Here is a 12526-nt window from a genome sequence, read left to right as displayed (position 1 = left end):
ACCTGTTGGCTCCGCCCAGCGTCCCAGCGTCCCAGCGACGCCCTTGTCGCCATGTTGCTTGTGGGCAGGTGCCTGAGGCTGACGGCTGGAGAACCCCGTTCCGGGTGAGTTGTAACTAGGGGTTGGGAAGGGTTGGGGGTTGGGGAAGGTTGGGGGAGGTTCGCCTGGTGGTGGGGCAAGCAAAAGAGGGCTGCTCCAGGGCCCTGCTGTTCTCTATTCTCTCTTATTATGAGGGTCACCCTTTGGTCCCTGTAGCCTAAACGGAAAGCCCCGCCCCTCCCCTAAGAGGTCCGCACCCCCATTCCGAGACCCTTGGGCCATGGGTCCCCCCGCGTCCCCTTTTAGCTCCCTCGTGATATGTGCATTTTGGTTATGGAAACAATTTTATTCAGGTCTAAATTTGATCCAACTCCTATTTCCAAATTATACTGTTCTCAGAGTCTCAGACTTCGTCATCCCTGTCTGCATGACTTTCTGAGATTCTGAGTTTCGGTCCCCAGCTCTTGCGTTTGGAGGAAACCAGACTCCGGCTTCGCCCGGGCTCATGTCCGGTGGTCCGGAGGTGTTCATGACCAAGCCCTCCGAGTGATCTGCCTGCTTTCCGTTCCTCACGAGGGAAGGAGCATTGGTGACCTGTCCACCCACAAAGCCAGGTGGGGCTCTCCCCACTCCAGCCTGGGGAGAATGGGTGTGGTTCTTCCCACTGGGCTGGAGTCGGTGGAAGGAATGGATGAAGGGTGGACCTCAGAGAGCAGGTTGGGAGGAGCTGATCTTATGGGACGGATGGAGAAGGGATGGTCACTGTGGGGAACGTGGTGGGAGGGCTGGACTTTGGGGAGGGAATGCGGGGGTAGTCCTTGGGAAGCAGAAGGGTAAGAAGTTGTCGCCAGGGATGGATGGGGGAGGGCTGTTCTTAGACTAGTTCCCATCCCTGCTGGCAGGTGGGGGTGACAAGAGGGGCCTGAGCCAGCTTGCACTTTGGCAGGCTCCCCAGACTGCCCACGCCCCTGTGGGCGGAGACCTGTGATCTCTGTACCTCCCCCTGAGGACTGAGTATGTATCTTCCTCAACGGCATCTTCTCCCTAGCTGTAGTGGGCCCTGAGTAAGTCATTTGTTAGATGTATAGTGCTGTGTGGCTGATAGTTGACTGAGCAATGATTATGTGCCAGGTAATGTGCTATGAGTTTTACATATATGAAATTACTGGATCCTCCCAGAACCAGGTATTGGTAAGATTATTATACAGATGAGAGAACTGAGGCTCAGAGAGACTGAACAGAGGTGATGTGGTTGGTGGACATGGTTAGTTACATTTTTTTTCTTTCAATTTTTTAATTTAAATTCTAGTTAGTTAACTTATAATGTAATACCAGTTTCAGGAACAGAATTTAGGGATTCATTAATTACATATAACCCCAGTGCTCACCATAGCCAGGGCTTAATACCCATCACCCATTTAACCCCTTCCCCACCCACCTCCATCAACCCTGTTTGTTCTTTATCATTAAGAGTCTCTTATGGTTTGTCTACTTCTTTCTCTTTTTGCCTTCCAGTATGTTCATCTATTTTGTTTCTTAATTTCCACATATGAGTGAAGTCATATAGTATTAGTCTCTTTCTGACTTATTTCATTTAGCTTTATATATTGTAGCTATATCGTTGCAAATGGGAAGATTTCGTTCTTTTTATGACTGAGTAATATTCATGTGTGTGGGTGTGGGTGTGTGTGTGAATACAGAATATTTTCTTTATCCATTCATGGATCGGTGGACAGTTGGGCTTTTTCCATAATTGGGCTATTATTGGGAATGCTGCTATAAACATTGGGATGCAGGTGCCCCTTCTGATTACTACCTTTGTATCTTTCGGGTAAATACTTAGTAGTGCAGTCGCTGGGTCGTAGGGTATTTCTATTTTTAATTTTTTGAGGAACCTCCATAAACCTGGTTACATTTCATTCCAAAGCCTGGGCCTGGATGATTGCTTCCTGGGCCCATTGATAACCCTTAACCTGTGCTGCTAGCTGCAGATACTGGGTAAGCAGTAAGCACCTGGCTTTTGAGTTCAGGACACTGTAATTAGCAAGTGCTAAATTATCCAAGAATGAAGGAGTTGGGCAAACCCCACGGTGTCAGGACTCGAAAAAACAGAGCTCCAGACTGTTTTTGCGACTGTCCAGGCCATATAACCAGATCACTGAGCTCATGCATCCATTTCAATATCATTTTAAACTGGGCTGTGGTGAGAATCAGATGCAACAGTAACTGTGCAGGTGGTAAGCTGCCTGAGGATTGCCTTGGAGTTTTTATTCAACTAAGAGATCTCTTTGCTTACGATGTAGCTGATGCCGTGTTTGGCTTGTTGATGCCACTCTGACAATGTTTTGGGAACTAGAAGTGATGGATCAGTCCCATCTGTTAATGCATTCTCAAAGGACATCCTTAGAAAGACCTGCTGTGCAGGGCTCGTGGCCCAGATGGATGGTTGAGACGGATGCAGATGCTGCCGTCAGAGCTGACGCGGTCCAGCAGATGGGCTCCGTGTTCTGCGTTAGTGTGCTGCCTGCCCCTGGTGTGACAGAGTCCCCAGGCCCTGATTTCTCTCCTATGCCCTAGAGTCCCGAAGATTACTCCAGGGCAAGAAAGAAAGAAAGAATGCCGCTCTTCTTCCGGAAGCGGAAACCCAGTGAAGAGGCTCGGAAACGCCTAGAGTATCAGATGTGTCTGGTGAGGGAAACTGGGCTTCCTCTGAGTCCATCTCCGCCCCTGCCCTCATGAACTGGGCTCCACGCTGCCCCCAAAGCAGCTGCGTGCTCCCTCCCTCTCTTCTGTCTCCCTGACCCCCAGAGGAGATCTCTGACTCAAAGCAGACCAGTGAGGCCTCCTGTCTGGTACTCAGGAGTGCCTTCCGCTTCTCTCCTGAGGGAACTGATGACAGTTGTTGTGACTTGTTCATTTGCTGTTCTGTGCTGGACCTCAGGCCCCACTGAGGCAGGGGTCATGGGTGCACCTGCAGAAGGGACTAGTAGAACCAGACAGTGGCTGGTCTCTTACAGCTTCTTGATCCTGTGTGTCCTTGGCTGGTTTGTCCACTCTTCAAGGGCGTTTTGTTTGAACGCGTTTTTTATTATTATTATTTTTGTTCGCAGGCAAAAGAAGCTGGGGCCGATGACATTCTTGACATCTCTAAGTGTGAGCTCTCAGAGGTAAATCAGGGCTGGTGTTCTGGCTGTGAATTTGATTGGTCCTTTTTTCTTGGATCACATGTCCCTAAGAAAGACAGAAGTAGACTGGGGCTTTTAAAACACTGGACGCATTGGTGGAATGAAGTGTTCTTGGATTTTGTTCGTATTCAAAAGAATTGAGATGGTTGCTGGCCTCAACATAGTCTATGAGAATCGGGGAGTCTAGAAAATGCACCCACAGAGTTCTAGGGAACTGGAAGAACCAGGGTTTCTCCGGCCTTTTTCTTTTGCCCTGATAGAGCTCATGATGGGGCTGGTGTGTGGGCTGGGGCCGGGCAGGGCAGTCTCCTGCCAGCTGATTGCAGGGGAGGGCTGACCACTTCCCAGCAGCATTCCTCCCCAGCCTCCCCCGCACCACACTCCCGGCTCAGCGCTGCTCTGCACGTGAGAACTTTGTACTTGATCACCTCCTGCCCCATCGCTCCCTCACTTGTGTGCCACCGGCAGGAAGGGAGGTGCTGACTCTTCTGTCTCTTACCTTAGATTCCATATGGGGCTTTTGCAACGTGCAAAGTTCTGCAGAAGAAGGTAACGTGGATCTTCATTTTCACAGGCTTGTTTATTGCATGTTTGCTTGTTGGAAATCAGGTGGGACTTTGAGGCACTGTCTTCCTGGCATAGACATCTCCCTTCTCCCTGATTCTCACCCTTTCAGCTTGAAGCAGGTGTTTGCCTAGTTGGAAGAGTTGAGTCTGATGTCCAACGGTCCCGGGTCCCATCCTGGCTTTGCCCCTCGTGAGTTGGGCAACTTCCGCCAACTCTTACATCCGTTTCTTCATCTGTCAGATGAAGACATTCCTAGTGCTAGTCCTACTCTGACAGAGCTGTCATGGGGATTAATAGAGTGACAGGCAGGAGGTAGGTAGATGGAAACGGGAATGCGCCAGGTACAAGCCCTGCCGCAGTAAACACGGGTGACCTCGCTGTTCATAATAATGAAAACTGGTCACCCAGCGGAGATAAGAATGGAATGAATGATTTTTCAGAAAGACATCGCAGCATTGCATGGAGAGAGCTGAGAGCATTCTAATTGAATTCTCTGAGGAAGGGAGGTAAAAAGTGTTCCATACTGACAGCCTGGGGAGCTCCTTGACACTGGAAGTTTGTATGCAGGGGTCAGTCCTGTAAAAATAGCAACAGATGGTACGGATGGAGCCTTCGGCCCCAGGCCAGCCCTGGGCTCAGTGCTCGTTGTCTTTTGGTTAATTGTACAGCAGCCCTTGCAGGCCAGTACTTTATTATTCTCTGTTCCCCACGTGAAGGTGCTGACCCTGAAGGAGGTTAAGATCAGGACAGCTGCACAGGGACCTTCTCAGGATGGAAGGTAGCATCAGGCCTCGAAGATCCCTTTCACCCTTGAAATTACAGGGTTTCAGGTTCCGTGATTCCACATTTGGTGATCCTGCGGTTCTGAGCCACATCCCCCATTGCAGTGTCCGGGCGAGCAGAGGACAGTGGGCAGGCGGGGTCTGCCGTGTACCCTGCAGCAAGCTGGTGGCCTGCTGGCTACTCCTCTTCTGGCTAATGCGCCCCACATCTTTCCCACACAGGTGTTGATTGTCCACACGAATCACCTCACTTCCCTGCTCCCTAAATCCTGCAGCCTCCTGAGTCTCATAACCATCAAGGTACTGGGGCCCTTCTCTCGGGGGTAAGGGACTCTGCCTGGTGTAGCATGTGACAGCTAAGCTGCCTTTGTTAAAGCTTATGCCAGGCGGGCCTAACTTCATAGGCTGGTATTAGCACAGTTGATGGGGCACCTGAGTGCCATGCGTGGGGTGGGGTTACAGCCATAGGCCTTGCCTTCATGGGAACTTGCCCGACAGGTAGAAGGGCAAAGCATAAACTCAGAGCAGGTGAGCTCACAGAGAGCAAGGAACCGATGGGCCCGAGCAAGGAGGCCCCGGAGGGACGCCAGGCGCCACGCAGGCGGTGTGTGAAAGCCGTGATCCGCACTGACACCTCCTGGTCGCCTCTCCAGGATTGGGACATATTCACAGTACATGTGGCCTGTGACCTCAGGATTATTCCACGTGAACGGGAGCTGTGACAGTGGGTACACACAATGAGAGGCAAAGGATGGTAGCATCGGGCGTCACAGTGTGTTTTGAGTTAAGTCTGGTTTGTAGGAGTTTGGGTGGTTTTTACTTGTCTTTATTATTCTAGCCCAACACTCGTTATTTCTATAGTAAAACAATATCTTATACATTTTAAATACATATTTTTTATTTGTGTATATTTCTATTTTATTCGTATGTACACAAAACATATTTATGTAGTTGCATACATGATATGTCTTTTTGCTCATTTGTGTTGTTAAAAAAGATTAGCAGATACAGTTAAGCAAAGGAAGAAAAATGTCCGTCATCTCACACTCCAGAGAACCACCGTCAGTATATTATTGCATATTTGATAGTAAGTATGTACTTATGCTGTGAGGGTTTTCCTGTTTAACATGAATATTTATGCATACTGTTTCTTAGCATACTGTTTCCACTCAACAGCTAAAAACAAATACTTGATAAAGAAAAGAAAGCAATGGTATCCCATTTTCAAAAAGGAGCTGAGATGGAAAGATCTCGCTGTTGGAGAGGAGGGGCTGCTGTTGCTTCAACACCAGAGGCAGGAAGAGGCCCCGGAGTCTGAGCTGTGTGGGCTTTCTCCCTTGGTGACTGTTGTGACCCCACGCTCGCCTTCCTCCTGCAGGTTCTAGATCTTCACGATAATCAGCTGTCAGCGCTTCCTGACGACATCGGGCAGCTGACCGCCCTCCAGGTACGGCCGCAGGCCACAGGACACCTGCCTCTGACTGCAAGTGAGAAAGTGCCCCGGAGAGTGCTGGCTGGGCTCTGGCCGGGGCCGCCCTTGGTGCCAGCTCCCTCTGCCCCTTTCCCATCAGGAAGCTCCGTGATGCCCTGGCCATGGCAGTCTGAACTGTGGGAGTCTCGGTACCATATTTTTGGCATGTGCTTTTGGGATTTCATCGTGAGCTTCTACAAGGGAAGAAGCAGGAAATGATGAATTCAGCACCGTGACTCATCCTGCCATTCTGAGCAGTCGTGGCCCCCCGCATGCCTGCGCGGAGCTAAGCTTTTCCCTCCCGTTATCTGTTGGTTTCCTGCAGCCTCCCTGTCAGGCAGGTACTAGCATTAGCCCCATTTCACAGAGGAAGAAGCGGCTTTTCTTCACACTTAGATTAAAATACCTTCTCGTCACTGTGCCCCTCAGACCCCGGATGACGGGCCGGCCTGCTTCCCAGCCTCCTCTCCCGGCGGTCAGTTCCTAAACTCCTTCTGGCCCTCCTGCCGCACCGCGGCGGGCCTCTCCACGCTCATCCTCTCAGCCCCGATGTCCCTCGGAGTCCTCCCGGCCTCCTTGTCAAAGTACATTCACCTTCTGGGCCCCTGTCTCAGGCCTGGCTGGTTGCCGCGGGAGCACTGATGGCGATGCGTAGTTCCTCAGGAAGGTTTTACAGATTTGACTGAGATGTAGTCCTTGGAGGGCAGCACCCCCACCTTGCACGCTGCCTCCAACGTGGAGGAGACCAAGAAATGAGGGGAACAGGCAACCCTACTATGTGGGTGACATCGTTGCATTTTACAGATGAGAAAGTTGAGTCCAGAGGGATGCCTGTCGCTAGCCCCAGGGCACACAGAACATGAGGCAGAACAGTAGGAATTGTCACCCCTTAGGAAGCCACAGCGAATGCCCAGGTGTAGGATCTTTGGGGACATGTATATTTTCATAGAATTGTTGCATTCATCATTTTGTAACTTCTGGATACCTGACAATAATTCCTAACCATCTTTTGGTTCATTAAATATTCATCTGCCGCATAATTTTTAATGACCGCTTAGCTTTCCATTGCGTCAATGTTTAATGAGTACTTAGCGTGCCGGCCTCTTGGCCTTGCTTCCCTCACAGTGCAGCATCCGGGTGGGAGCGAAGCCTGCGGAATCCGCTGAGCCTACCTTCCCGTCTGGGCACCAGCAGCTGCCAGCCTTGAGACCTTGGGCAGATCCCACTGCCTTTCTGCAGCTCAGCTTCCTTCCCCCCGAAACTGGGATTCCTAGAGCCCTGTTGCATGCTGCCTCCCCAACATCCCTGAACCTGCTTGTCCCCTGCTGCCTCCTTGCTGGACTGTGGGGCCGTCATGGGGCATTCCGTTGTCTGCATAAACAATGGGTCCTCCCCAAGAACCAGTTCAAGGTCAGGCTCTGCTCTCTTGGGCACGTGACTTCACTCTGAGCCTGTGTTCCCATCTCCCACCTGGGATTATAAAAATCAGTGCCCTCCTCACAGGGCTGTCAAGGGGAGTTAAAGATGTATGTGGTGCCCAGATGCTGCCTGGCCTGAAGCAGGGGTAGACATTGTTCTCTGCATCTGGGTTCTCGTGTCATTTTTTCCCCTCTGTCTTAGGTCTTAAACGTGGAAAGGAATCAACTAACGTATATCCCACGTTCCATTGGGAACCTGATCCAGCTCCAGACTCTCAATGTGAAAGGTAGGGGCTGGAACGCACTGTCCATGTGACTTTCAGTCGGCACTGGGCTGTCTTGGCCAGCATCCACAGAGCCCTCTTCCTGGGAACACCGAGCATGAGGGCACCCAGCTTATAAGTGGTAGAGTAAGAACTTGAACCCAGGTCACCAAAACTGGACCCCTGTGCTTTTCCTCCCGGAACCTCAGGTCTCAGGCACTGCGCACATCCCGGGGTCAGAGGGAGGCACCCACGTGCCCCGAGTCCTGGCAGCGTCGGGCAGGAAGTTGGTGGAGAGGCTTTGGGGGTTGAGCTGTGCCATTGGGATCTCTCCAGATAACAAGCTGAAGGAGCTTCCAGACACCGTGGGGGAACTTCGAAGCTTACGTACTCTTGACATCAGTGAGAACGACATTCAGAAGTTGCCGCAGCTGCTGGCGCACGTTCGAACCCTGGAAGTAAGTCAGAGCCGTTCCTGCCTGGGGTTCTCTCTGGGCCACAGCCCCCCCCCACCCACGTTCCTGAATGCCTGCCCTGGTCATGGGTGCTGGGCTGTCAGAGATCTCAAGGCTCAGTTCCTGGGAGCTCACAGAGAGAGCAATGTCGTGCAGCTGTCATTATGTGGCTCTTGCTGCCACGATGGTGGCAGAAATACACACTCCTGGAGTGAGGACAGGACACTGAGTTCTGGTGGTGTCGACAGTCTGTGAAAAATGTGGTGTTTGAGCTGGGCCTGGAGAGAAGAACTCGCTTTAGAGTAGTAGACCGGGGTAGCGGGGCATTTGGGTGCGGGGGAGTACGGAGAGCCCAGAGTGGACAGCACAAGGTGTGTTTGGGGCATCTGATGTGGTGGGCGCTTGCTGTGTCTGGAGGGTCCAGATTGGGAAGAACCCAGAGCTCTGTGACGGGGAGAGCATCCTCACTGGGAGGTATAGAAATTGAGTTTCATCAGAGCAGGTAGGGGGGACAAGCTTTTCCTGGGTCACTGTATCAGTTTGCCAGGTGGCTGGTACCACAGACCGAGTGGCTTAAAAAAGAGATTGATTTTCTCACGGCTCTGGAGGCTGGAAGTCCGAGATCAAGGGTTGGTTGCTTCCGAGGCCTCTCTCCTTGGCTTGTAGATGGTGGTCTTCTCCGTGTGTTCTCACATCATCTTCCTTCTGTATGGGCCTGTGTCCAAATTCCTCTTACAAGAACACCGGCCATGCTGGATTAGAGCCCAGCCTGGTGATTTCATTTTGAACTTGTTTACTTCTCTAAAGACCTTATATCCAAATACAGTGGCATCTGAGGTACAGGGGATTAGAACTTCACGTATGTGTTTTGGGGGGTCTACAGTCCAGGCCTTAACAGACACGGATACAGGCTGCTTGCTCAGGGAAGGCAGGGGCACTTAACAGTTGAGGATGAGATGGCCCATCCTTCTCTGGTGCCTACAAGGCTAGGTGCTTAACCTGCATCCGTTCCCTGAATCCTCAGGAAAACCCTGCAAGCCAGACACTGCTGGGCCCGTTTGCAGGTGAAGAGGCTGAGCCATGGACAGTTTCAGGAGCTTGCCCAGGGGCCGCACAGCTAGTGACAGCAGAGTGGGGTTGAAAACTAGGCAGTCTGAATGAGGGCCGGTGCTCTTCACCTCTGTGCAGCTCAGCCTTCTGGAACAGGGACTTCTGTATCCACGATGACACAGTCTGGCCAGCATCCCAGAATCCTCTGCGGAGCCGTCAGTGAATTACCTCTCAGGCATGCTGAGCGCCAGCTTCTGTATCAGAAGTGGGTGGGTGAGCATGAAGACAGCAAAGGAAGGGGGCTGACCCCAAGGGCTGATCCCTGCTGCTGTGGCAGCCAGCCTGAGGAGGGACAGGATGGTCAGCTCCTCTCCCTGAGCAGGCGGCAGAGACAGTGCTGCCCAACAGAACTTTCTGCAGGGATGGAGATGTCCAGTGACTGTGCTGTCCCAAGTCGGTAGCCCCTGGCCACATGTGGCCCTCAAGCACTGGGAGTGTGACTAGCATGACCAAGGAAGTACGTGTTTACTTGTACAGTCTTTTTAAAGATTTATTTACTTATTTTAGAAAGAGAGATACACATGTGCACGTGAGCAGGGGGGAGGGACAGAGGGCGAGGGAGGGAGGCAGACTCCCCACTGAGCACAGAGCCGCATGCAGGGCTTGAGCTCACATCCTGAGATCATGACCTGAGCTGAAACCGAGAGTGAGACGCTGAACCGACTGAGCCACCCAGGCATCCCTGTTTATACTGAAATAAACGAAGCTCCACGTGCTCAGTGGCCGCCGTGCCTGAGCGCACAGCTCACAGCGTTGCTGAGTCCAAAGCCCTCGTAAGTCAGCTGGCAGGAGCTCTGAGAGTGATGTGCTTTCCATCCACTCTTTAAAAAAAGGCTTTTGAGCTTCTTGGTGGCACCTTTGTTCAGGAGGAGACCATAAATGGCCATTCTTGGTTAAGGTCAATGTCTTTCTCTCGTGTGTTCTCCTATCACTCATCAAACAGCCCTGCCGCTGGGTAATAGCATGCCTGTTGAACACTGATGGAGCTGAGCTTCCGGGAAGTCACCTGTCCTGTTCAAGGGCACACAGCCAGAACAGGTCAGACTAGGGTCTGACACCAGGGCCGAATGACCGCATGCATCGCTGTCCAGCTGCTGCTCCTGCCAACAGTGGGGACACCCACAATCTGTGTGTCCCGTGCAGTAGCCGCCGGCCACGTGGCTGCTGCGCACGTGAAATGTGGCTGGTGCCACTGAGGGACTGAGCTTTAAATTCACTTTCATTTTAGTCGGTTAAAATGTAAACTTACGTGGCTCTGCATGGCTCGTGGCCACCAAACGGGGTGGTGCAGCCCCAGCAGCCAGCACACTTTACTGTTGGTGACCAGCATGATCCGTGTGGGTGAATATTCTTTATGTAAGGCCTCCCAGGATGGGGTTTTCTGCTCTCGGGATCCCCAGACCCAGGCAGTCGGATCCTGTGCTCCAGGGCAGGCTCCCCAGGGAGAAGGGCTGTGCTGGCCAGGGCTGGTGGGTGTCTGAGCTGCTTTTCCCACTCAGCTACTTCCGGCCTAGTGCCTCAGGCCTTCTCCTGAAGCAGGCCTACCTGTTCCAGGCAGAGAGGATATGGGCTCCTGAAAGGGGCTTAGGTAGCTTCCCAGGAGGCCTCTGGAAAGAAGTGAGCAGGTGGCAGGAGGGCTGGATTCAACAAACAGACAAACAAAAACAACAGACAACCTTAAAGCATGGCACTGGACGGCTTTGTGGGCGTCCAGGTCCCTGTTTTCTGGGCCTCATAAACCCGTAAGCAGGTGCATGTGTGCCCATATAAACATTAGGGTTTTTTTTTTACTTAAAAAATCATATTGTTAAAAAAAATTCCAATTTCACATAGAAAGTACTCTAGAATCTACCCTTTGGAAGAAACCATTTTGAGTTTGATGTGTGTTTCTTCAAAATTTTCTGTAAGTGTACTAATGTGAGAGAGTAGGAGTGTTTCTTTTTTTTCTTTTTTTTTTTTTTTGAGTGTTTCTTTTAACAAACACGGAATCTTATTCTGTATGTTGTCCTTTAATTTCCTTATTTTCCCACTTTTTTATGTTTTTCTCCAAAAACACGAATCATGTGCTGGCTACACACCAGACACTATTTAAGTGCTGGGAACGTGGCAGGACCAAGACAGAGGAGACAGTAAACACAGCCTCGCAACTAAACCAGGTGCTTTGGGATTGTGTTGACAGTACGTATAAAGAGTTTCCCCTGTTTCTGCAGACTCTGAGCCTCGACACCTCGTCCATGGTCTACCCGCCCCAGGAGGTGTGCAGTGCTGGCACCCAGGCCATTCAGCAGTTCCTCTGCAAAGGTAAAGCCAGACACCTTGCCTCCTGCGCTCAGCGAGTGAGCGTGGTTGCAGCAGCAGCCCTGTGCCAGCCCAGACTCGGGGCATGGCAGAGACCGAGGAGGCCACAGGCAAAGCAGATGGTCACAGGAGATCGAGTTACTGGTTAGGTTGGGGCGTCAGGGAAGGTCCGAGAAAGTGTCTTCGTTGAAACCTGAGGGCATTTGGGACTTAGGAAGGAGAGGAGGCTGTGGCTGGTGAGAGCAGAAGCATGTTAAAGAGCCTAGAAGGGTAGAGTGGTGGGAAGCGTGTGGCCGAGGAGGCTGGGGGCGCTGGGCACCCACACAGAGGGAGGAGAGGTGGGTTGGAGGCTGGAGAGGCCATCGGGGCCCGGTGTCACACGGGAGAGGCCTCCCTCCACCCGCGGGGAAAGGGGCCTGGAGAAAACAAGCGTGGAGGCCAGGGACCAGTTAGGAGGTCACTGGCGTCACCTAGGACTGAGACCACAGGGGACTGGACTGGGAGGAGTGACAGTGCAGCTAAAACCCAGGGCCACCATTGGTCCAGGTGCCCAGAGGGGAGGGCAGAATACCTGGCCACCTCCTGTCTGGCGGATTATCTTACAAGACCAGTGCTCTAACCCCTGAGCTATGGAGCCTTCCCCTTGGCGGATTGTCTTAATTCGGGGATCCTGACACCTGGGGAACTGGTAGAACACGTCCAAGACTCATCCGTGTGATCTGTGGGTGACAGAGGTGCCATTGCAAAGCAACAAGAAAGGAAAGCGAAGTCTTTTCAATACATGATTTCAGATCAGTTGAATATCCACGTGGGGAAAAAGTCTTGATTTCTTCTTTCAGTAGGAGACAGGCAACACCAGCCATAAAAAGTTAATAAATTATATTTCTCTAACATTAAAAAGACACCATTTGGGAAAAGAGAGGGCAAGCCATGAAGTT

General features: G+C 51.7%; 1 protein-coding gene across 3 annotated transcripts in view; it reads left to right on the top strand.

The window, feature by feature from the left end:
• Nucleotides 1-16: 16 nt before the first annotated feature.
• The window catches only part of LRSAM1 (leucine rich repeat and sterile alpha motif containing 1), a 39252-nt gene continuing 26742 nt past the window's right edge, over nt 17-12526 (top strand). For 2 of the 3 annotated variants that reach the window (XM_059410772.1, XM_059410770.1), the window contains exons 1-10: nt 17-104; nt 501-653; nt 2617-2727; nt 3150-3206; nt 3729-3773; nt 4796-4873; nt 5952-6020; nt 7665-7749; nt 8062-8183; nt 11501-11591. In XM_059410772.1, coding sequence (XP_059266755.1) covers nt 2656-2727; nt 3150-3206; nt 3729-3773; nt 4796-4873; nt 5952-6020; nt 7665-7749; nt 8062-8183; nt 11501-11591 — 619 coding nt within the window. In that variant the 5' untranslated portion in view covers nt 17-104; nt 501-653; nt 2617-2655. The remainder of the gene's footprint in view (nt 105-500; nt 654-2616; nt 2728-3149; nt 3207-3728; nt 3774-4795; nt 4874-5951; nt 6021-7664; nt 7750-8061; nt 8184-11500; nt 11592-12526) is intronic. The other variant, XM_059410771.1, reaches the window with a different exon arrangement.

This window comes from Mustela nigripes, chromosome 9, assembly GCF_022355385.1.
Source record: "Mustela nigripes isolate SB6536 chromosome 9, MUSNIG.SB6536, whole genome shotgun sequence".
NCBI classification, from domain to species: Eukaryota; Metazoa; Chordata; class Mammalia; order Carnivora; family Mustelidae; genus Mustela; species Mustela nigripes.
This window is presented reverse-complemented; position numbering and strand designations above follow the sequence as displayed.